The sequence below is a fragment of the Sardina pilchardus genome, chromosome 2, assembly GCF_963854185.1.
Source record: "Sardina pilchardus chromosome 2, fSarPil1.1, whole genome shotgun sequence".
NCBI classification, from domain to species: Eukaryota; Metazoa; Chordata; class Actinopteri; order Clupeiformes; family Clupeidae; genus Sardina; species Sardina pilchardus.
Window position 1 is genome coordinate 16,335,457 of NC_084995.1, and position 24,262 is coordinate 16,359,718.

Consider the following 24,262-nt stretch of genomic DNA (forward strand, 5'->3'; position numbering starts at 1 on the left):
TTAAACTAATAAAGCTCTTGGCTGAGAAGCCTCTGACAGTAAATTGAGGGAAACTCCCAACAACTTCACAGTAACCACTGGCTAAAAATACAGTTTATATTCTCATTTTTCTTATATCATATTACTTCTTGTGACACACACACAGATACACAGACACACACACACGCGCACACACACACACACACACACACACACACACACACACACAGGATCATGGCCATCTCCAGACAGAACAGAGACAATGACTTGACCGTCTGCTTGCACCTCTTGACCAAACAAATGAGGAAGTTAATTAATTAATGAATTAATGAATGAATTAATGAAGCGTTAATGAATCAATTAGGGGTTCAAGTTGACCTGATCTAAAACATTACACTGTGAATGAGAGCAGACACTGGTCTTTGCATGCATCAAACACAACATGGGCACAGCATGGGCATGCCTGCCAGGGCTCCTACTGTATCCTGTTTTTATTTGGCCAGGCATAACGAGTGGCGAGAGTAATCAATACTGTTTGTGTTGGCATGCGTACAGTATGTATTGGGATGAGAGGCAGGGGGGCTAGCTGCGTGAGTCTGAATCAGCAGACAGACAGACAGAGGCAGTGCCCTGATGTGAGCAGGGCACAGAGGCTATTTATAAACACATCGCTCCCACTCAAAAGGCACCGTCATGCCGCTGCGACTGCGCTCACTGAAACTCGGCTGGCTGGCGTGCTGGGGCCGCTTCTGTGCACGTGCACGTGTATGCGCACATGTAGGCATATGTGTGTGTATGCATGCACATGTGCGCTTATGTGCGCATGTGTACATGTGCGTGTGTGTGTTCATATATGAGCATGTGTGTGTGTGTGTGTTCACATATGTGCATATAGTATGTGTGTTTGTGTGTGTGTGTTTACATATGTGTGTGTGTGTGTGTGTGTGTGTGTGTGTGCGCGTGTGTAGTCTCATTGTGACATGAACTAATGAGAGGAGAAAGTAACACATGAAAAGACTTATCTGGTCTCCTGGTAACATGCTGGAGGCAGCCTGCGATGACAGGGATGGATTGATGAGGAAGTGTACACACAGAGAGAGAAAGCACATGTACACAACTCTAAATTATGAGCCATGTGCCTGCCATTTGTACACTGGATTTAAAAAGAGACAGAAAACGTGAGCGTGTGTGTGTGTGTGTGTGTGTGTGTGTGTGAGTGTATTTGTTTGAGTACAAGCACGGCAGGGTGTTATTTCACTGACTTCTCAGAACTGCAACAGCAGCAGCCTCATCAGCAGCAGAAACACCAACAAAACCCTCCTCTCCTTTCATCATCTCTCACAGCCGGAGGAACAATGTGCTACTGTATGTGTCCTTTTTTCTGGCACAGTGGATTAAGTATAGATCATAGTCACTGATACCCACACCAGAGATCTACTGTACATAATGATGTTATTCCACAACTACAATCTACAACTGCACTTGGCTTCATTTCTGTTTTTTGATTGTCTTTAAGTCTGTTCTAGAATCAAATGCGGATAATTCTTATTGATTTCTAAATTATGTAAAACGTTAACAGGTTGGCTTTTACTTCCCACAGTGTGGTCCAATCAACCCTCTTCTTGAGTGCAGGAGCACAGTGTGGTTATCAGAGCAGTGTGCACTGAGTGGGGTGATGAAGCAAAGGTTGTGGAGAGGTTAATCAGATCTTCATCTTTGGGTCTTATATATCCTACACTTAACAGCATTCACTAACTTAGTACTGATCAGTGCCGAGATAATGCCTCTTTCTCACTCGAACGCACACACACACACACGCACACACACGCACACACACATGTACAGAGAAAGAGAGAGAACGTCTGGAAGCATTAGAATACCCCACACACACATACACACACACGCACACGCACACGCACACACACACACACACACACATGCGCGCGCGAGCGCCATCCCCACAGACCCCTTGTTATGTAACCAGGCAGGCACTCAACCCTGTGTCCTTCCTCCGCTCTGTCTGTTCTCTCTGCGCTCACAGTGTTTGGGTGCTCTGGGGGAAGCCGTACCCTGCCTCTTGATGGACAACTTAAGTGCTTCTGCCATCAGCATTTCCTTGCATAATATTCTCTCGGGCTCCAAAGGACCATGTGGTCGCTATTAAAAGGGTTCCCATAGTTTTCTGCTGCATGGTCTTGAGGGAAAAAAAAAAAAAAAAAAAAAAAAGATACACGACTTCCCTGCCTGGATGAGAGATGCCAGGAGAAACAGTGATGATGGAGCTTAGTACACTCTAATGGGATCAACACAGAGTGCAGTCCCTGGTGGTAATTATTCATTTGATTCGCAAGCCCATCAAAGAGAAGTTGTACAGTCAAAGTCAGGACTGTATTCCTCAAAGCAATGTATCTGACTTGATGTCTTTCTTCATAAGTTCAAATACAAAATAAAACATGCAGCATCTAATCATAACAATGTGAATTTCCAATTGCGTAAACATTTGATTGTATCATACTGTAACTGTTGTGACTGTGGCTGTGGGGATTTTAAACAACAAACTTAAATTATTCATAGGCTACCTGATGATGTAAACATGGCAGACATAGGGCATGCCATTATGGGGCTTATGTGTAACATATAGCCTTCAGTTCTTATGATGATGATTATTTTCTAGTCGCCTACGTTTTCAGCTATCAAGAGACTTCAGGCTGGACATTTAAAGACAGCCCATCAAATGTTAACTGTGCCTCGTAAGTCTGGATATTGTTTGATCAAAGGATACCAAAATTACCCAGATAAGACTGTTGCCATGGATATTATATTTACTGCCGGTAGCTATATGAAAAGCACCGGCCATGGCACAAATATGGGGCTGTAGCCTATGTATCCTACAGCTCATTTTGCTCTCGTGCAACCACCTACGTCTTGCAAGCACATCAGGATGTGCTAAGCTAAAGTATATAGTTTGTTCAGCCACACTTGAATCATTCCCACGCTTGACTTGAAATATTTTGGAATTACATTTGAATTAAGAGGGAAATTAGCCTATTATAGCCGATTAACACTTAGCCTAATTGAGCCTTCTTTGAAAGGTCAATTGTAGCACACACACACACACACACATATTAATTAGATAACAAGGGGCTGTAATTATTCACAGCGTAATATTATGTCTGAAATACATAGCCTATGCTGTCATCCGGTATCCCACTCCGTTCGAAATTACGGTTTATTGAGCAAATGTCACATGCAGTGATCCAGCCGCACGTGAGCTCAAGCGCGCCAGCAGAGGCTTTACCTCCTGCGCATGACCGGCTATGGCAAACTCGAAGTCAGGGCTGCTGAGAGCACCTTTTCCTCCTTTTGCACAACATTTTAGTGGCATACTGTAAAGTACAAAGTATAATATCACAGGAGCCGGCCGTTTTTTTCTGTGCTAAATTATTCCACTGGAGGAAATGTAACATTGGATGATAATTTCAGTACACTGGACAGCTCTCTGATATTATGCGTCCATAACTCTAAACTTGTCAGTCGTCGCTGAAAATGCCTTTCTTTAAGGATCAATATTTTTGGAATACAGCTGATGATGTAAGATTGTTTCTTAAATGCATCTGGTGACTCAGTGTTAAGCAATGCACTTGTCGGATATTCTTCTGGAGCTCCTCATCATTGTGATCTCCGTGGTGTCTTTGTTTTCCAACTTGCTGGTGCTGCTATGTTTCATCTACAGCGCCGAGATACGAAGACAAGTGCCGGGAATCTTCATCCTGAATCTATCCTTCTGCAACATCATCATTGCTATCATGAACATGCCCGCTACTTTGGCCGGAGTAGTCAGAGACCAGAAGCCCTTTGGCGATCCATTTTGCGCCGCTATAAGTTTTATGGAGATATTTCTAACAATCAACACTACACTAAGTATGGCTGCGTTAAGCATAGACAGGTGGATAGCGGTGGTTTTCCCGCTAACTTACTCTATGAAAATGCGTTATAAGGACGCAGCGATAATAGTAGGATACACCTGGATTCACTCTTTTGCCTTCTCCATCTTTGCGCTGTTATACTCTTGGGTAGGCTACAGCCACACATATGCGTCTTGCATCTTGCACCTGGGCGGATCAGAAAACGGAAGGTCGAAGTTCACTGCATTCTCCATAGTGTTTCAGACCACCAGCTTCTTGCTTCCTCTCATCATTCTCTGCATCACTTACCAGAAAGTTTTGAAAGTGGCCCGTTTTCATTGCAAAAGGATAGACGTGATAACAGTACAGACGCTACTTCTTTTGGTGGACATTCACCCAAGGTATGACAGCACAGAAGTAATCATACAGTATATTATGTTCCCAATCACCTTTTGCCCTGCATGTATTGAACACTTGAATATGAGGCATACACAGAAACATTTAACAACCAAGAGATAGACAAGAGTATTTTCTCCTTATAAAAAGTAAAACTAGTTTACGTGAGCTGGAACCTGCACAGTGGAGTATTTGGAAAGTCTCCACCCAAAATTACAAAGCTATGGAGGTTAATTTGGGAAAAGAAATTGCACATCCTCTACATATTGTTTGATGGATCATTTCACATTGTCTTTTTCCTATAGTAAGCCAACTTTGATAATAATAAGGTAATAATAATCTGCTTTACCTTATATGAGGAACTTTTGATTGATTTATGGATTTATTGATTTTTTACTCTTTCAGCGTGAAACAACGGTGCCTTTTGGAGCAGAAAAAAAGAAGACAGAGAGCCACAAAGAAGGTCTGCATTTTCATCGGGACTTTCGTTGTTTGCTTTGCTCCTTATGTCATCACAAGGTGAGTTATTAACTAAACCCATCAAGTGAAAATGGTTATTGAAGTGGGAAGTGGCTGTAAACATACGTAATGTACAAGATAAACAATGCAGTAATGACACCCCATAACACGCACACACACCAAGTGGCACAAACTACACTTGGTAGGCTAATCCTCTCCATTTGCCTCGTCGCCACCTCTCCACCTCCATCAGTAATGTGGTTGTGATATGAGTACCAAGTGAGCATGGGCATCCCTCTCTATCTTCAAGAAGCTCTTGAACACCCAACTCTTCCGAGAGTACCTCCTCACCTTAGACTCCAACAAACCATCTCACCTTACACTTCCCTTCTTTCCTCCTTCTCTCCCTTCTTCCCCTTCTCCCTTCTATCTACTTCTATCACTCCCACCTTCGATTACACCTTTGCTAGTATTAGTATTATAGTATTATAACTTTTGCATTCTCATTGTATTGCCGTTGGTACTTCATTTTTGTAAGTCAAGACACAAATGTAAAGTTACAGAAAATATTTTTAAAGTGCCATAACTTCAAATGTGATTTTCTCAGTTTTTCCATCGGAAAAAGATGGCAGCAGGCCATAATTCAAAATGCTGTATGTTGACGACAATGCAAGATGTCATTTGACCAGTTTTAAAGCTCATGGTGTCCTCTGTCATACCGAAATCTCGAGAGAACTCGATTTCTCAGGATGCATTCCATCCGGACCAATCAGCGAACGGGGGGGATGGGGGGAGGCGGGTGTTAACGATGACGTCGAGCATATGCGCGTTGTAGTCTCTATAGCTGTCATGACCAAACGTTAGCGATTGGGTAAAATCAGGCCCAATCGTTTCAGACTTCAACAGAGTTCACGCCTCCTGCCTGAAATCGATTCTGAATGGAGTAGGTCCAGACCCTCTGTACGATATTAGTACGAGGGTTTGGTATGACCAGGCTAGGGAAACTATGCAGGTTTGGCGATTTCATTCAACCCAAAATTAAGTCAAGTAACCATTCCAATGACTCCGAAGCTGATTAGTTAAGGCAAATTAAGCTGAAAAAAAAACTTGCATAGTTCCCCTTTCACAGAGTACAGTAGCTTTTGCATACAGTAATGTAAGGTTCTACATATAACCCCTGATCTATTTCTACTTCCCTTTGACTCTCTGATGCCATCCCTCCAGGTGTAGACCGTGGTGACGATTATCGGTCAGTCTCATAGATCCATAGTTGTAGACATAACTTACGTTCTCTGAAGTAGAACACAACGTTTGAACCAGTTCAAAAAAGGAGTAGATCTTATGCGCACAAAATATGAACCAATGGCAAGTCATTCTTAGATGCACTCATAGATCTGTACCAGTCTCCAACCACGCATTCCACAAGACTATATCTGCTCTGCAAACATTCAGTCCTTTTTTATATTCTGAAGTGATCAATAGACCAGATCCAGAATGCCAGTGAAGCAGGGAAGGGTTAACGTCTCGTGCTCTCCTTCAGAGAACAAGGGTTACTTTCATAACCTTCCCTTCTCTCTCTGCCAAGTTCACTCAACGATAACCAGTGGCAACATGTATAGCACAGCACCATAGACAACACATTCACGCGTGGGACACACCACCGGAGTGCTGTTGCAACATGGTTGGTATTCCCGAAACAGAATCAATGCAGCAGTGCAGCACAAGCAGGATACTGACGTGTCCCCGTGTCCAGCTGTGGAAGTGTACTTGGTGAGTTGACACCGCAGTGAGTTAGAGCTCCAAAGTGACTGGGCTAACTGCTACCAGGGTTTTATGCTCGGTTAGCAGTTGTAAGCATAACTCCTGCAACTCCCTCCCCCTGTGAGGGGGGGGGGGGGGGTTGCCTTTTCGCCTTGCTGTCTTGAGGCAAGGAGCGACTTGACATCGTCTTGGAGCCCGAACCTGTCCAATTGGGTGAAAGCCCCCCCACTACAAGCAGCAGTGCACACAGGGGAGCGAGAGCAAGGGCGAAAGCGAGGGCGAGAGTGAAAGCGAGAGTGTCCTGGCCGGCGATGATTGCTGCGAGTAAGGGAGGTAGGAGTTACCTGGCGTGGATTCACACACCATGGTGCGGAAGTGCAGCATGTAGAGGTCCAGCCAAACACACTGGGGGCAGACGCACTGCTCGTCCCCAAAGCTAACAGAAATAGCTCGGCCACAGGGAGCTGTTCAACAACGGAACTCTGCCACCATACTTACCTTCTCACTATTTACGAGTATTTTCCGCCTTGGGCAAGGTGTGTAGTTTTGGGAAAGGCTTTCGGAATGGCTTTCGGAATTTTGCTCTCAGTTTACCGCCTTAGCAGGTAGTTGGAAGACGTCAAGGCTCGTTCAGGGGAAGTGGGATCCAGCTGAGTTGAACTCGTCCTCGCCAGCGCGCTGGAGTCTTGGTTGTTTCATAAGATCTTCGCAGTTGCTGAATAATAAAAGAGGACTGGATGTGCATGATGTAGATACAGTAGCCAGTAGTCCATGGCAAAATATACAGACGATATGGCTCGGACACTACTCTGTTCCAGTCAATCAACACATTGCTTCAGGACTATAAAGAGAAGGAGAGGGGTATATTGGCTGTCAAGCTCAAATGTCAAGACTTTTCCAAAAATGGTTTGATTCAGGGTTGAGGATTCCTTTGGAGAAGCACACAGAGGCACTGTAGATTCTATGCTGTGTTTCGGATGCCTTCATTCCATTATGATATGTTTCCCTTCAGAAATGCTGGCATGCCTTTGTTTTCATTTTGTTTCCTCTCTGTATTTAGCGGTGTCTGATCCTGGTTTGCAACACAACAATCTGGCTAACTGTTCAGTAGCATTTCACAAGACTATTGGTTTGCATGTGCTTGGAGGTGAAGGACTGGACATACAGTATTTATTTGAAATATGAATAAAACACACAAACAGGGCCTACACATACAAGTTGCACACACCAGTACACAGGTATATGAGAGATAGAGTGTGTGAGAGAGAGAGAGAGAGAGAGAGAAATTAGGAGATGCCATTGCAGTCAACCACTTCTTGTTCATGTCTTACAGGTTAACTGAACTGGCGCCGGACGTTCACATCGACCGTCACTGGGGAATCGTTAGCAAGTGCCTGGCGTACAGCAAAGGAGCGCTTGATCCCTTTGTGTACTCCCTCCTCCGCCAGCAGTTCAAGAAGGCTCTGATCAGCATGGCCAACAGGGCCCTGGGACGCGGCGCCTACCCCTCCTCAGGACACAGCAGCACTGCAGACACGGACAACGACGGCCTCTCGCGGAGAGGCAGCTAGCCTCTGCAAGCTTAAAGCCAAGCGGAACATTAACTCATCCAGAGACTAAGAGGAACTGACACCTTAGCACTAGCATGCTAGCACTCTGTGACTGACCTCGAGGGGAGAATACTGAGTCAGCAAGTGGCTAATGGCTTTGGCTACTCAGGTGTATAAACAATGAGCTATCCTGCTAATTCCTTATGCTTGACTGCTGGGACGACATACATGACCGTTTGTTGTTAGTGTTACACAAACAAACCTGTTGGACAAAGCCTTCTCAAAACCAGAGACTGTACACATCAAAGCATGTGTCTCATGGATGGATGTCTGTGGCAGTATGCTATTTGGTTCAGTTTGAAAAAGAGTTGGTTTTGTTCAATAGTAGCCTAAAAGTACTTCAAGATGACTGTGCAAATGCCAATTTAGAGCTAAGCTGTACAGTGCAGGAGGAAACTATGTGTGGTCTAACTCTTCTTGTTGTGCTGTGACACTGTAGTCCATCACTGTATCTGTTTTGTTGTTCACAAGTTTAGGGAAAATTCCTACCCCTGACTGCACTTCTCTCAAGAGTGTACCAGGAGTCAAGATGGCCTATTGGAGATTTGCTGTCTGGAATGGCTAGATCTTATCAGTGCAGCCAGTAGCAATGATCTCAGTTAATTATCACACTAATGGACCTTTTGTAGAAATACCAGTTTAATGAAAGGCCAAAATGCCACACTTAATACACGCATTTGCAAACCTCACTTGTTATTTATTGTTGTTTATTGTTTTGTTCTGAGCATTTATTGTTGGTTATTACTTATTGTTTTTTGCTCGTATTGTTTTTTTTGTTTGTTTTTTTAATCTAATGTTTTGTAAGTCGCTTTGAACAAACGCATTTATCAACTCCCAGGGAGCATGAGCTATACAATTTTTTTTGCATCAGTCTTTAATGTCCGACTGCAAAGTCCAAATAACGACACCTTAATAAATATTGTTCAAAAGAATGCTTGTGCAATAATATTTTAAGCTTAACACTCTGACAGAAGGTGATCTGCAGGTTTAGGCGTCAGAATGATTTGCCAGAGGTATTCATCTGGAATACCATCTTTGGAAACTTAGAATAACGCCAAGAAAATGGGCGTGTGTTCCAGGTTTTTGTTTTCCTATTTGTAAGGTTTTTTCTTTCTTCAAACACTTTTGCACTTTATATTCCTCTTCCGTTTGGGGTACATGGTATGTTAATTTAACAGTAACTATAGGTTAGATAACCATTGCTTACTATTGGAAAGAAACACCTACCAGTAATTTGGACGATGTCCACGCCTCCTGGTCAGCCAGCGGGGTCCTGTAATTTGATCGTTTTGGCAGAGTTGCGGAGAATATTCTTGCAATAGAGAGTTTCGACGGGAGGTCATACACTTCAAGAGCAGGCTACTGTGCAAGCTGCCACATCACAACGCACAGGGCGCACACAATGCCTTCCGTGGTCGTCCTTCTCAGTGTTCTGGCGACATGCTTTGCTGCGCCACGGACGTGTGAACCTGGAGACGAGGCTTTAGGTGATGTTGACCATGATTTTACACAAAACAATTAATTACTTAGGACATCTAATCATGTCTCATTCATGGTGCCGCTCTCTTGTAAACTTACTGCGCGTAATAGCATCATCTATTACCAGTCCGGTCTAGTTTCTAGTTTTCTTATTATTAGCCTATCAAGAGTTTAACATGTAGCCTAGAACTATCAACGCTGTTTGTTGCGATGATATTTTATTAATGACGTGTCAGAAGACCTAGAGTGTCTTTAGTTTCTCTTCTCGTTTTATTAGGCCAACTTAAGACATGATGTTTAGAGACTATATGGGTTATAATGGCAGTGCTTCTCACTAGCGTGGGGTAGTTTTGTCTCTGTTATGAGTTAAGAGGACGATCTGGAGACCAAAAACAATATTCTGCAGACTAATTACATGCTCTGTGTTGTACTGGGAATCACAGTGAGGAGTCTATATTTATGTCAGCATCCCAAGAAATAAGTTGGTGAGCATTTTAAGAACGCTCTCTGCTACCATCTAGCGTTCAACAAAATTACAGATTTATCAGAGTTATCACCCGGTGCACCAGCGAATTACTATTTCGTATGATGTATTTTTTTCAGGAAGATGCCAAATTCCAGACGAAGAAAAAGGTAAGTAAGTCTTCGGACGATTTCAGGCCTTCAGACGCTCTACAATACAAATTCTACTTATGGACTGGTAACTGGAAAGTACTGCAAACTTGTCTCAGCATGAAAATAGCTGAATTTTATACTTAGAAAATAACTACAAATGTTGTGCTTTTAGTGACTGGGGGGAGGGGTGTGTGTTGGCATCTGTTGTCTGTGATCTTAGTGGTCTCGTGTAGTAGAGGCCTTGGGGTCATGGCCTGATCTTTTCGGGTAGAGGGAGGGAAAAAAAGAGAGTCACAAATACCAACAGACATCACATGACATGACACGTTTCTTTGAGAAGGAGGTGGGGGGGTTGGGAGAGAGAGAGAGAGAGAGAGTGACAGAGAGAGCGGTAAGGAGTCCTAGAAATAAAGAAGGATGAAAAGAAAGTGAGAGAAAAGCAAAGGCAGTGAGGGAAGAGGGTAGGCTGGGTGAACCCTGCCTGAACCAGACTACAGTAGGAAGAGGGAGTTTTGGATCAGGCAAGGCTCTCTGTAAATTATACTGCTGCCTAAGGCCTCTTAAAGCAGCCATGCTCTTGCTTGACAATCAGCCACCTGTGTGTTTTTGGTATGATCAGCAGATCCAGGAACACATATCTGTAGATTACCCACACTAACCCTCCTCATCTCTTACGACATTTCACATTCAACATGGTAAAAGAAACTGATGATTTATGTCATGCACTGATGTGTCCTCATGGCACCCCATAGGTCAGTTTAGATTAGACTATATTAGACTCAACTTTATTGTTATTGTACAGAGTACAGAGACAATGAAATGCATTTTTTTTTTAAATCACTGCTATGAATGCAACAAATGGGTAAATGGTAAATTGACTGCATTTATATAGCGCTTTTATCAACTCCTATGAGCACCCAAAGCACTTTACAATGCCATGGTTCACATTCATCCATTCACACACACTCACTGATGATGCATGGAAAATTAGTTGTTTTGAATTTAATGAAAATAAGAAGAATGTTGAACGTGATTATTTCAATTTAGACATGTTTGGTGTGTGTGAGTGTGTGTGTGTGTGTGTGTGTGTGTGTGTGTGTGTGTGTGTGTATGTGTGTACGTGTGTGTGTCTTGGTACACTTATTGTGAGCTATGACTTGACATTTTCCCCATCCCTGCCTTTGTGTGTGTGTTTGTGTGTGTGTGTGTGTGTGTGTGTGTGTGTGTGTGTGTGTGTGTGTGTGTGTGTGTGTGTGTGTGTGTGTGTGTGCGTGCGCGCGCTGTGCGCGTGCTGTACGTGTGTGCTGTACGTGTGTGCGTTTTTGTGCTGTTACGTCTGCGTGCGTGTCAAGTCACCTGCACGGACATGTCTCTGGCCTACTGTCAGGACATGCCCTACAGCCACATCACCTTCCCCAACATCCTGGGCCACCGGAGCCGCGCGGACGCCGAGCAGGGCGCCGAGTACCTGCTGCTGAGCGTGCTGCACGGCCTGCTGCACGGCGAGTGCTCCGAGGAGCTGCGGCTGCTGGGCTGCTCCGTGCTGGCCCCCCAGTGCCGCGCCGGCCGCGCCCTCAAGCCCTGCCGCGGCTCCTGCGAGGCCGTGCGCCGCGGCTGCTCCCACGCCTTCGAGGGCATCGACATGGCCTGGCCCTACTTCCTGGACTGCGACCGCTTCTTCGTCAGCGACCAGGAGGGCTGCTACGACCCGCTGTCCGAGTTTAAAGGTAGGAGGGAGGGAGGGAGAGAGAGAGAGAGAGAGAGAGAGAGAGAGAGAGAGAGAGAGAGAGAGAGAGAGAGAGAGAGAGAGAGAGAGAGAGAGAGAGAGAGAGAGAGAGAGAGAGAGAGAATGTTGCATCGTGGGATGTGGTATGTGCTTCGCTGGCCACTGGGGTCAGTGCAAAGTAGTAGTCACCACCAAGTGACGACAGAGACGCTTGGCTCTGTGCAACGGCAAACCTTTCTCTCGCCGCACAAGCCATTGCAAATAATGGGTTTCAGGGCGCAGTGGTGCTGTTGTCATGTTGTACTGTATTTGAAGGCTGCATGAGGCTTCAAGGACAGAGAAGTGAAGTTCCTTCTTCTTTTCCATGGTCTTTTCAGAAGTCCCTTACTGTCAACCTTGTTCTCCAGTCTCAGCTGGTTGCAATTTGTTTGTCTGTTATGAATAGAGAGGTTGTTGATGTTGTTGATTTCAGCCATTGTTTAAGCCAGGGCCATTAAACTTCATTACCAAGTGGGCCAGACAGGAAAACCGCTGGGTCTTCACAGATCACCCAAAATATGCTGTTGTGAAGATGACTCCTATTGTGGCTATAAGAGACTTAAGTGCATGAGTATTCAGCTGCATTTGTTCAGTAAAAGTTCGGTAAAATACAGTAGATGTTGTGGACATTCAGATGCATCAATAGGCTCTCAAAACAATTCCAAACAGACACATGGTGCTTATAGAGCAGGTTCATATAGATTATTTGTCAAATAAATTAGCAATATAGTATCAGAGGATGAGTTCTATAACATTCACTATCACAACTCTAACTTCTGTCAGCTGTCTAGCTCATATTTTAAAAAGGAATCAAGCAACAATTGCAAACAATAAGCAACATTTTAATGTCTCAATCAAGTGATAGGCTATCTTTTAACATCCAGCTTCTGTCCTATTTCATATTTGTAAAATAAACCACAGTGAAACGTTACTGCTGCCATCGCGTGAATTCCTGTGTAAGTTAACTGACAGCCCAGTGTGAGAGGCGCAAGAGACATTGTTTACTTTTGCAGGCAGTCTCTGCTCTCGTTTGATTTGAAGTGCCTTTATCTTAGTCATGGATGACAGAATTGAATGCAGTTTGCGGGTGGGCTGCTGGTAAAATCCAACGGGCCGCATCCGGCCTGCAGGCCTCTAGTTGGATAGCTCTGGGTTAAGCCTTGATCATGTTTATCATTTAGCTGGAGTAGCGTGGAGTGGGCATATTGACCCCATTCCTCACTGTCATCCTTATTCTGCATTCTCAGCAAGGCAAGAGTCTGCCTTTGCCAACTTTACTGACGAGCCTTCCACCATCATCCAGTTTACCTACCACACCAACGCCCAGATGTGGAACATCCTGAAGAAGACGGCCGCTAAATGCTCCCACATCTCCCGCACGTACAGCATCGGGCGCAGCGTGGACGGTAAAGACCTGCTGGTCATCGAGTTCTCCGCTAACCCAGGACACCATGAGCTGTGTGAGTAGGCTACAGCCGAAGCGGTTGTTGTGGCACTGTGTGTATGGTCGTTTTTGAACACTGTGGTGACCAGAAGCTTCATTGCACTGTTGGAATGACTGAAATACATCTTAATCAATAATTAGTACAGCAAACTTGAACCAAATATGTTGTAGTAAACTGAATACATGCAAAAATACACATACAGGCCCCAGTCGACTGGCTGGGGCACCTGCAACGCACGCCGGCGACCCGGGTTCGATTCCCGCCCCGTGGTCCTTTCCGGATCCCACCCTACTCTCTCTCCCACTCGTTTCCTGTCACCCTACACTGTCCTGTCTGATTAAAGGCATAAAAGCCCAAAAAAATATCTTTAAAAAATAAATAAAAAAAATACACATACAAAACGCACAACATGCAAAAAACACATACAAAAACAGACAGAAAATGTGACTGTTGTCTTTTGTGCCCTCTAGTGGTGCCAGAGATGAAGTACGTGGGCAACATGCATGGCAACGAGGTTCTGGGCCGGCAGCTTCTCATCTACCTGTCGGAGTACCTGTGCTCGGAGTACCTGCTGGGAAATGAGCGCATCCAGACGCTCATCAACACCACCCGCATCCACATCCTCCCCTCCATGAACCCTGACGGCTATGAGCTGGCCGCTGCTGAGGTAGCCGATCGCAACGACCCTGAATTCAACCAGGAAGTAAATATCCGTCCCTAAATCCACGGCTCGAGCCGGTCCAGCCGATCGCCACGCGCCCCAACGCCACGCCGTGCCGTGCTGCCCCGCACCGTGCGTCCGTCTGCAGGCCCAGCCGTGGTGCTTCATCCTCCTACCACCAGAGTGTGTCTGTGGCTTTAGGGAGGACAGTTAGTGTGACACACGTCACAGCAATCATGGCCACACCATTCAGCAAAGCCTGTGTTAGATAACTTATCATGAGTTAAAAAAACCAAAGAGCATTTACAACAGACAGGACAGTTTTAGTCTTAAACTTGCACTTGATTGCACAACAGGCTCCTGTTGACTTTCAACTGTAAGCTGCTGTAAACCATTGAGTGGTCCCACCCCACAGAGGTGCTCAACCAATCTCATTCATTGCATTTGTTTTACATCCGCAAATATAGGAAATGAATGCTCATGTCCTTTTAGTTCCCACTAATGATACTTTACTCTCTACTTTCTTTTTCAAACTAGAACTAAGTGTTCCCAGCAGGCTAATGGACACAACAGTGCAGCTAAAAGATCTCATCTTTCCATCGTAAAGTCAGTCAGATGTTTGGAGTTTGTCAAAACTGCCATCAACGTTGTTTTGACAAATGAGATGATCACATCACATACGGAGTCCAGTTCCTGTCTAGTCTCCTCCTTTGGCTGTGTCTGTTGTGTCTGTGAACCTCATATTATTCACCCTGTAGATTAACATAGTCAACCAAGCTAATTCAACTTCACTTCTGTAACTTCTTCTGATTCCTCCTGTAGAATAACATAGTCAACAAAGCTAATTCAACTTCCCTTCCCTTCTTTTGAGAGGGTCAGCACGGACTACCACAAGAAATGTTAAACTGAAACGTCCAGACACTGCCCTGTACCAGAAGACTGAATACTGTCACTAAGCCTGTTAATGCCAATCTTGTCACGCTGTAAAGGTGTGCATTCAGAACCTTAACATCATCCATGTTCCAGGGTGCCCCACAACAACATATTCTGCTTGTTCAGACTCGATTGGTATATGGTCAGTCTTGTCTGGGTATATAGGTAACTGCAAAGTAAGCTGAAAAAAAAAAAAAAACATCACCCGAGGGAGGTATCACAGAGGAATTATAGTGCCCTGAGTAAGTATAAAGTGGATGTTTGGCTGAAATCTGAATGCATAGCTTAACAGGTCTAGACTGAGAGCTGAAGTGATAGCATTCAGTCTTGTTATGGGGCAGTTCAAATACAGTTTGTGCTTCAGAACTTCAGTGCTTTGAACAACATGAATGGATTATTGGCAAGAACAGGAAAATCATTCAGGCCTATTACTACTTTCAACATTTTGTTGATCATTAAAATTGGAACAAATAAAACAGCTCTACAAAATAGCTGTAACTACTACACAAATAACTATACAATGTTGTTAATCAGGTATCTATTACAAATCTAAACCAGTCTTTTTTGGCCATTTATTAATAGGATCTGATTGCTATCCCGTGAACCGTGTTGGTCCATTATGAAATTGTAATTTCTTTCTCCCTGATAAATATCATACTTTGTTAATTCTTTCAACATGCAGCTAAAGATAAACCTTTTAAATAATGCTACTCTAATGACTTCACTCTCTATACCTTTAACTGCCAATTATATGTGTTTCCTGTGTACTGTCAGACTGAACTGCACTGTACTTTGTAACATGAAACAGGCCCTGACTAAAATATGCCATTTGTTTTCCAGTGGCTGATCTGGAGTCAGTACTCACAACAAGAAAACAAAACAAAAAAAGCACAATAAGAGAGCTGTGTCTGCTTATTTCTCTATAACGATGTAATTAAGGTTTCCCTGTCCTGACTGCTGCTGTGTGTGGGGAAACATCTACAGGGGCACCTCTTTAACGGATGGACCAGTGGCCGCCGCAACGCTCAGAACCTGGACCTGAACCGCAACTTCCCCGCCCTCACCAGCATCGCGTACAGTCGCCGGCGCTTCAGGCGCTTTAGGGTGGACCACATCCCCATCCCCGACTCCTACTGGTTTGGCAAGGTACCAATGCACCATCAACAACACTGGAACTAGCAGGACCTCTCCATCAAGTACTTATCACACTGGGATTTCAGAAACATGGCATTAACATAGCAGACTGATGCAGAAATAGTTTATTATGATTTGTTAACATTTGTGATTTGTGTATTCATACAGTCGTATGCCTTCAAATGAACGTAGTTCTTTCATATTAATAGCTTACTAACGGACCCTTGCTCCTCAGGCGGTTCTAATAGACCTCTGAAGTTCAACTACAAAAAATCTTTGACCAAATAAGGAGATCCGGTGTTTTCAGATTTTTTCTATGGGAAAATAACATTAAACTCTTGTAAATAACTGTTAAACTCTTGCAGGGACGAAGAAATTGGAAATGCAGACGTGTTGCGCTGCACAGTTTTGTCCTCTGCCTTCAAGTGTTTACCGTGATCTTCAGTAGGTGAAGATAGCACACTTTGATCTTTGCTACCCTAGAGCTAACTCACAATACAACTTGCAATAGGTTGTTAGCTTCAATTAACACCCGGATCTCCTTATATGGGCAAAGATGGCAGCTTGGGTTCCTTTTTGTTCTCACCCCTGTGTTGCCCTGCAGGTGGCTCCAGAGACCTACGCCGTGATGAAATGGATCCGCTCCATTCCTTTCGTGCTCTCGGCCAGCCTGCACGGCGGGGAGCTGGTGGTGTCCTACCCCTTCGACTTCTCCAGACACCCCCAGGAGGAGAAGATGCACTCGCCAACGCCCGACGAGCAGGTCAAGGGTCACAGTCACAGTTCAGGGGTCATGATCCTGGGGGAGGGGGTAGCATGGTGGCTTAATTGCTAAGGAGCTGGGCTAACTGGGGAGGAAGGGCTTTTGTGACAACAATATTGTTGTATACTTCTTAAGCCACATAATCACATTATACTACAACATACAATATTTATGATAACAATATAATAATTGAAATGATTCACTTTGATGACAGATGTTCAAGCAGTTGGCCAGGATTTATGCTGATGCCCATGCTGAGATGGCCAACAACAACACAAACAGATGTGGCGCGTCGTTTATCAATAGAAGGGGCATCATTAATGGGGCCCAGTGGTATAGCTTCGCAGGAGGTATTTTACTCCCACAGAATGTCACATTTACAGTATTATACTCAGACTTCAGCACCTAGTGCATTGACTTTATTCCAGGACAGAGAGATCCCTTTGCATTGCACAGTATGAAGTTCAACATTTCATTATAGCTAGCACCCTGTAGCCTGAAGATGTCCATACTGTCCCCAATGCCTCATTCTTTTGCAGGTATGGCTGACTTTAACTACCTGCACAGCAACTGTTTCGAGGTGACGGTGGAGCTGGGCTGTGACAAGTTTCCGTCGGAGGCGGAGCTCTACCCGGAGTGGAGACGCAATAAAGAGTCCCTCCTCAGCTTCATGGAGGCCGTAGGTCCACTTACCCACAATGCTCTGCACATTTTGATCCAGAGTTTATCCACTGTGGCCTTTCATAGCCATGTTATTATCATCACTTGCATTTCTTTAAGTTGTTTGTCATGTGCTTCAGTACTAACTTTGATCATTACATATGTAGTACACAATACATAATATTAATAACTGTAATTTCCCCTTGGGGATTAATAAAGTATCTATCCATCTATCCATCTATATACAGCTTTCAATGGTTAACCAAGTGGAATGGTTAGCAAAGCTAGCATTAGCAGCAAAAATCAACACCAAGTTCTATGTTAACTTATCAACAAATATTTTGAAGTGGTCTTATGTATGTAGAATTGAACACTGAATAGTGTGAATCAGTAGTATAGTGGTAGGCAAGGATGTGTATACATTTGGGGTTGATCATAGTATACCCACTACATTTAACTACTACATCTCACAGCATAATAGCTAACTAGACTACACCGCTGGTGTGAATTGAAGACTGTTGCATGATTCTTGTGGGGATCTGAAGGCCTCTCTCATGTTGACTTGTTCCAGGTGCACAGAGGAATCAAGGGCGTGGTGAGAGATGAGCATGGCAACGGGATTAAAGGGGCAGTCGTAACCGTGAAGGGAATACGCCACGACATCACAACAGGTGAGCCATCACAAAGCCATAAGGGTCCTCGGCTTCCTGTCAAAACAGCTCTGCTTCAAAACATGTATGTTCCTCTACAGGGGAAGTCATGCTTCCTGGAAATGGAGGCATTAAATTCATGTCAGATCGACTTTATCTCTTCCCTATCTGGCACCTGTGTAACATTTTTATGTCATTTTGCACTTTTTGTCCTTTCAGTAGCACTTTTGGTGAAAAGAAAATGACCAATTGATGAATCAAATGTCTGTAAATGAAGATTAAGCAGCTCTCTCAGTAGCATTTGTAAAAATGTGTATTCTATTACACACAACCTGGTCTGTCTTTAGCAGTCTGTGTCTTCAACACACTGTCTTCAACACACTGTTTTTAACTGTCTCAACCTTCCTCTGAACCCCTCCCCTCTGTCCCTGACCCCCACCTGCACTCCTGCTACTGTACAGCGGAGGACGGGGATTACTGGCGTCTGCTCACCCCTGGTCTGCACGTCGTGACCGTCACGGCGTCCGGCTACTCGAAAGCGGTGAAGCGCATCAACCTGCCGCGCGTCATGACTCGGGCCGGCCGCGTGGACTTCGTGCTGAAGCGGGTCCCGTACAAGCCGGAGATGGACGACCTCTACATCCCGGGCATGGAGACGTACGAGCGCTTCGACCCCTACAACCAGTTCGAGAGCTACACGACGCGCGAGCTGGGGGAGAACGGCGAGGAGAGGCTGGAGAAGCCCTGGTGGTGGGCCTACTTCACCCAGTCGGGGAACGCCGCTCCCACCTGGCTCCTCAGGAACTGAAGGCGGCCCACGCAGGCTGCCATGCAGGGAGTGCCCAGGCCCACGCGCCGCTACCTGAGTCCCACCACCACAGCAAGGCCCCCAGGGGGAGAATAAAAGAGCACTCTGAGAATGACTTGTCCAACGAGAGCTGCGTTTCCAACTGTCGACACTACATATAAGTGGACGTGCCCCTGCTTCACTGGTCAGGTGCCCCTGTGCCTCGGGAGTAAACGCTTTATTTAAGGACAGAATGGCTAAATGGCAGTAATGTTGTTTGTCCTCTCTCTTTTGCCTTCTCTCTCTCTCTCTCTCTTTCTCTCTCTCTTTCTCTCTCTCTCTCTCTCTCTCTCTCTCTCTCCCTCTCTCTCTCTCCCCTACTGGCCAAAGAAAAGGAAGGCAATTGTTGTGTAGTTCAGGGTAGTTCAGGGTACTCTAAGAACAGGATATTTAACAGTCTATTGCTGCACTATTGAAGGACAACTAAACAGAAGAATAGATAAAGGGTGGTGATAGAGCTAATGGCACGTTTTCCACACACCAAACTGCATGTTTTCCACTGAAATATTCAAACCTGTGACATTTCTGGTTATTTTCACTGCTGTCATTGACTCACAGATTATAGCAATATTGCCTTGTGATTATATTGTGAATCTATCAGTTTGAGGTTTTCAGCTGTACTCCATTTTTTATTAAAAAATATTAAAACCTGGTGCAAAGTGACGCCATTGTTGCCCTTAAAGGGATAGTTCGGATTTTAAGACACGAAGTTGTATGGGTTCCCTGTCAGCAACGTAGTGCATCAGCACTGACTTACCCCCGACAGCGTCCTGTGAGCCGAGATCCAGCCGGTTTTAGATCGTTTTTGATGCTGAAGAAAGTAGTCCGGCAAGTTTCTGGGGTCACGAAAGTAAAGTGTTTTTCTTCTCAAAACCATATGCGTTCAACAGAGTGATATATATGCACCACAAAAACGTTGTCCAGGAAAAATTCAAACCTCGTTATCACTTACTTATTTTTCGCGATTCCTATCACTGCGCGCTACTGACAGCTGGACAACGTTTTTGTGGTGCAAATATATCACTCTGTTGAACGCATATGGTTTTGAGAAGAAAAACACTTTACTTTCGTGACCCCAGAAACTTGCTGAAGAAAATAGTCCGGCATCAAAAACGATCAAAAACCGGCTGGATCTCGGCTCACAGGACGCTGTCGGGGGTAAGTCAGTGCTGATGCACTACGTTGCTGACAGGGAACCCATACAACTTCGTGTCTTAAAATCCGAACTATCCCTTTAAGGCTCAACAACACTATAAGCAGCAGGTGGCAGCAGAGTCCAAATCATTAATCCTCCATTTTAACCAACTTGGAGTGAGCGAAAGCATTTCTGTACAGGAAAGTTTTAGGGGTTTACAGTATATTCAAATACATCTATGTTTTACTTCTCTTTGAAATGTGAAATATGTAGCTGGATATAAGCATAAATATCAAATATTTGTGGGGTTTTGAAAACTTTTTGAATATCAAAGTAAAAACTCTGACACTGGACTGTGTTTCCATAAAAAATCATATGAACTTCTGAAGTGAAAATATAAAAATGTGGTATCATGTAACTTTATTTAGCTTTTGAGCTTTCTGAGTTTTGATGAGTCATTGATCAGAAATGATAATTTGGCAAAGCTGCAGTAAAGGAAAAGGGGTAATTTTAGCATGAATGGCTGTAGTTGCAATGGATTTCGGACATCCACTTATGAAATCCACCTTTGTGGTACCAAAGGATCACACTACTTGAAAAAGTCATTTTAAGAAAACAGTCAGTTAAACGAAACATTTACGTGTTAGGCTATACTTAACAACCGACTCCTCTCCTCTTCGCTGGCCAATTTTACATTCAAAAGCTCACACACGTGTTACCATTGCTGAATTTTCAAGCTTGCTTGAAGCTGTCAAGGTCAAGTTTGACCTGGCTCTCAAGTCTACCCAAATTCACAGACCTGGTGAAACTCCCAGCACTTATGTGACTTGTGTTTCTGCCCCAAGGGTCCACTTTCTCTCCATCACCCCCCCCCCCCCCCTCCCCACACTGCTCGCTGTGTCCACCCCCAGGAGCGGGCCGAGGGGAAGGTGCGAGGACAAACACCGCGGAGGCGTAAATGACCCTTAAGCTGGACGCACGCTACATGTTGAGGGCTTTGGTGGCGCTGAGTCGTGAATCACCTCAGGGGTATATGTGGCCATTTACAGGGGAGATCCTGTCCGTCCACTGGTGTCCACTGTTAGCTTTAGTTATAATGGCTGGTGTTGTGTAGCCCTCTGTAGACGCTCGGGAAAATGGGTGCAGGCATCCTGTGACAAACAAGCGGCCGTTTTTGGTTCCTCACTTCGCTTACGGGTTGAGCACTCTGAGGAAGAGCAGCCTGTTCAAAAGCTGCTGTGGCTCTCACCTTTGCTGAAGTCAGCCAAGTACAAATAACAATCTCCAGAATATATCAGTTCACAGGTACTAGAGAGAGAGAGAGAGAGAGAGAGAAAGAGAGAGAGAGAGAGAGAGAGAGAGAGAGAGAGATGCTGTCACATGTTAACACGTGACATGACTCAAATCATTTGTCCTGTCAGGCCTCCAGCATCAGACAGCCCTGTGGCTGACTCTTTGGTGTGGCGGTGCTGGAGAAGTTAGGCCCTGCAGTGGGACACTCTCCCGCTCTGCTCTACTGACTCCAGGGAATGCAGATAGCTGTGTTCCCCTGGGAAGGGTAGAAGACAGAGGCTGGCGAAGGACAAGTTGGGTGAAGGGAGATTGTTGCTGTTTGGTCATTTAGTGCGATATAATACTTTTTTTTTTTTTATTAAGTATTCTCAGATTGTTAACAGTTATTATATCTTATATATTTACCTTCTTATCGTTACCTTTTTACCTTTTCCATTTTTCACTTCCAGAACCATCAATTCTTAATCATGCCTTTACATGTGATCTTTATGAACTTCACATGTCATGTACAGGGGACTTTATGGGGTTAGAGTTAAAGGTGCAGTCAGTGGTTGTATGTGATTTTCAGCCCTTACCATTTTTTGTCGCACTCACCAATCATCTCCAACCAATCATGCCCTATAGCTGCCCATTCTGTGAGTGCACTGTAAAAAAAAAACCCAGGCTCCGAAAACTGGAAACAAACAAAAGCTGGGGGTAGCCTGTCCCCCACGCAAAAATGAAATCCTACAAGGAGTTTCTCTGGGAATACTCCAGGGAGGGGTGAGCTGCGTCTTTGGTGTGTTTCATTCAGTCCTTGGTCCAAAAGCATCTGCTAATACATTTATATATAAACATAAACTTTAAACAGAAATGACCTATGACTGCACCTTTAAATCTCTCATTGTTTAATGTGCCACCTAGGAGCAGTAGCATGATTTCCAACCCAAATCACTGTTCAAATTCCATATAGGATCTACAGTATGAAGGCTTAGCCATGCTTACATAGACAGCACTGGACATGCTGTCCCTTCCCCCCCGTCTCCCAGCCACTCTCTGTGGACTGTGGCTCTGACCTACTGGGTTAATCCATCGCCAGGCCATAATTGGGCCTTGAAGAGGGGTGGGGGAATTCTCCGCCACATAAATTGTATAAGAATGATATAGATTAAGTCCGGCTCGAACCTTGAAGTATTGCGTTACCTAAGTTGAGACGGGATAGGCTGACGGTACAGTATGTGTAGGTGTGAATGCAAGCGTGCGCTGGAGTAGGAGAATGCAGCAATTAACCCATGATTCCAGAGAGAGCGTAACCGTGACATATCCATGACTAGGAGTGATTGTATTTGTTGGTGTTATGGGGGTGATGTGTGTGTGTGTGGGGGGGTGGGGGGTGGGGGGTGTAGAGTAGAGTCCATGTTGCTATGCATTAAATGGGTTACAGGGATATGTAGTGCTTAGCCAGTACTTAATGTGCTGCAGGCTTTACATTACTGGGCCCATCTGGAAGCGTACAGTAGCTGTGTGTGTGTGTGTGTGTGTGTGTGTGTGTGTGTGTGTGTGTGTGTGTGTGTGTGTGTGTGTGTGTGTGTATGCGTGTGTGTATGCGTGTGTGTGTGTGTGAGTGTGTGTGTGTGTGTGTCTGTGTGTGTGTGCGTGCGTACGTACGTGTGTGCGTGTCTGCGTGTGTATGTGTCTGTGTGCGTGCGCCATGTGCGTGTGTGTTCATGTGTGTGTGTGTGTGTGTGTGTGTTTTTCTTTCTCGCTTACAAAAAAGAAGGCGTTCTATACCTTTTGACTTGGCTTAAACAACATCTCAAGTAACCTTCCTCAGAGGTACCCCACTGAGCCTTGCAAAAGCAGAGTGTGAAAAACAGCATGTCTGTTATCGCACGAGGAAATCAAATGTGTCTGTGTGGTAGAAAATAGCACCGTGTCAATGTCCATTAGACACATTTATTACAACATGCATGTCCTGTATGTGTAGCAGCACAATGGAAATGGAAAGCAGCTCTGGGTTTTCCATTGGCCGCGTCTGAAGCCGACTGTTCTTAGCTCGGCTGTGAGGAGTCTCCGTTCTGCGTTCTGCGTTCTGCGTTCTGTGGCTCGGAGCCTGAGTGGCGAGCGAAATCCTAAAGGGAGCCAACCGAAGCAGCCTGTGGCCTTTGCCGGAACTGTGTAGTCACTTTCAATCTGAGAGCACTGCCTTGCACAGCCCAACACTTTTCAGCACTCCACATTTTGCATATATAATGCAAATGCTGCCACTTTATGCCTCTCTCTCTCTTTCTCTTGCTCTCTCTCACTCTCTCTCTCTCCAATTTTCTCTCTCTTTTTACCTCACTCTTACTTTCTATGTTGCTGTTGTCCTTCCATCCTTTATTTCGTATATGTCTTCACACTTTCTACTTTATCCGCTTGATGGCCTTAATTTCCCTGTAGCTATAAGCTCCTACCAATACGTCTGTTGCTGTAGGTGTGTGTACTGTAGGTGTAGCACACTTTGTTTTTGCTCTCGTGCTCTGAGCTCCCCCCCCCCCCTACACACACACACACACACACACACACACACACTCTCTCTCTTTACGTTCTGCCTTCCGCTCAGAACGTACAGTTCAGTAATTATCAGAACAAATGCCACTACATGGAGATTATACATAAAGCCCCTCGTCTCTCTCCCTCTCTCTCTCTCTCTCTCCCTCTCTCTCTCTCTCTCTCTCTCCCTCTCTCTCTCTCTCTCTCTCGCTCTCGTGCATGCACTCATGGGCAATACCATGCCCCGCCATCATGGCG

The 24,262-nt window shown here is 44.9% G+C and overlaps 2 protein-coding genes across 3 annotated transcripts; both read left to right on the top strand.

Moving 5' to 3' along the window:
* The first annotated feature begins 3,614 nt into the window (after window positions 1-3,614).
* Window positions 3,615-8,071, top strand: gpr78a (G protein-coupled receptor 78a). The gene is made up of 3 exons (XM_062551359.1): window positions 3,615-4,285; window positions 4,686-4,799; window positions 7,834-8,071. Exons 1-3 carry the CDS (start codon window positions 3,615-3,617, stop codon window positions 8,069-8,071), a joined length of 1,023 nt encoding a protein of 340 aa, XP_062407343.1.
* Window positions 8,072-9,419: 1,348 nt separating this feature from the next.
* Window positions 9,420-19,737, top strand: cpz (carboxypeptidase Z). Of its 2 annotated transcripts, none has more exons than XM_062520502.1 (11): window positions 9,420-9,597; window positions 10,193-10,222; window positions 11,557-11,931; window positions 13,217-13,429; window positions 13,885-14,117; window positions 15,993-16,154; window positions 16,747-16,905; window positions 17,120-17,255; window positions 17,445-17,584; window positions 18,137-18,236; window positions 18,677-19,737. In XM_062520502.1, the coding sequence occupies exons 1-11, from the start codon at window positions 9,513-9,515 to the stop codon at window positions 19,021-19,023; spliced, it is 1,980 nt and encodes a 659-aa protein (XP_062376486.1). In that variant the 5' UTR covers window positions 9,420-9,512; the 3' UTR covers window positions 19,024-19,737. The 2 variants fall into 2 exon arrangements, with proteins under 2 accessions (XP_062376486.1, XP_062376487.1); XM_062520503.1 differs by having other exon boundaries at window positions 13,885-14,081.
* Window positions 19,738-24,262: the final 4,525 nt, after the last annotated feature.

Excerpts from the sequence above, each read along its gene's own strand:
- gpr78a (XM_062551359.1), top strand. The coding sequence starts at position 3,615 with ATGCACTTGTCGGATATTCTTCTGGAGCTCCTCATCATTGTGATCTCC. Across the intron at positions 4,286-4,685 it reads TTGGTGGACATTCACCCAAG|CGTGAAACAACGGTGCCTTT; the intron begins GTATGACAGCAC and ends TTACTCTTTCAG. Across the intron at positions 4,800-7,833 it reads GCTCCTTATGTCATCACAAG|GTTAACTGAACTGGCGCCGG; the intron begins GTGAGTTATTAA and ends CATGTCTTACAG.
- cpz (XM_062520502.1), top strand. The coding sequence starts at position 9,513 with ATGCCTTCCGTGGTCGTCCTTCTCAGTGTTCTGGCGACATGCTTTGCT. Across the intron at positions 16,155-16,746 it reads ACTCCTACTGGTTTGGCAAG|GTGGCTCCAGAGACCTACGC; the intron begins GTACCAATGCAC and ends GTTGCCCTGCAG. Across the intron at positions 18,237-18,676 it reads ACGCCACGACATCACAACAG|CGGAGGACGGGGATTACTGG; the intron begins GTGAGCCATCAC and ends GCTACTGTACAG.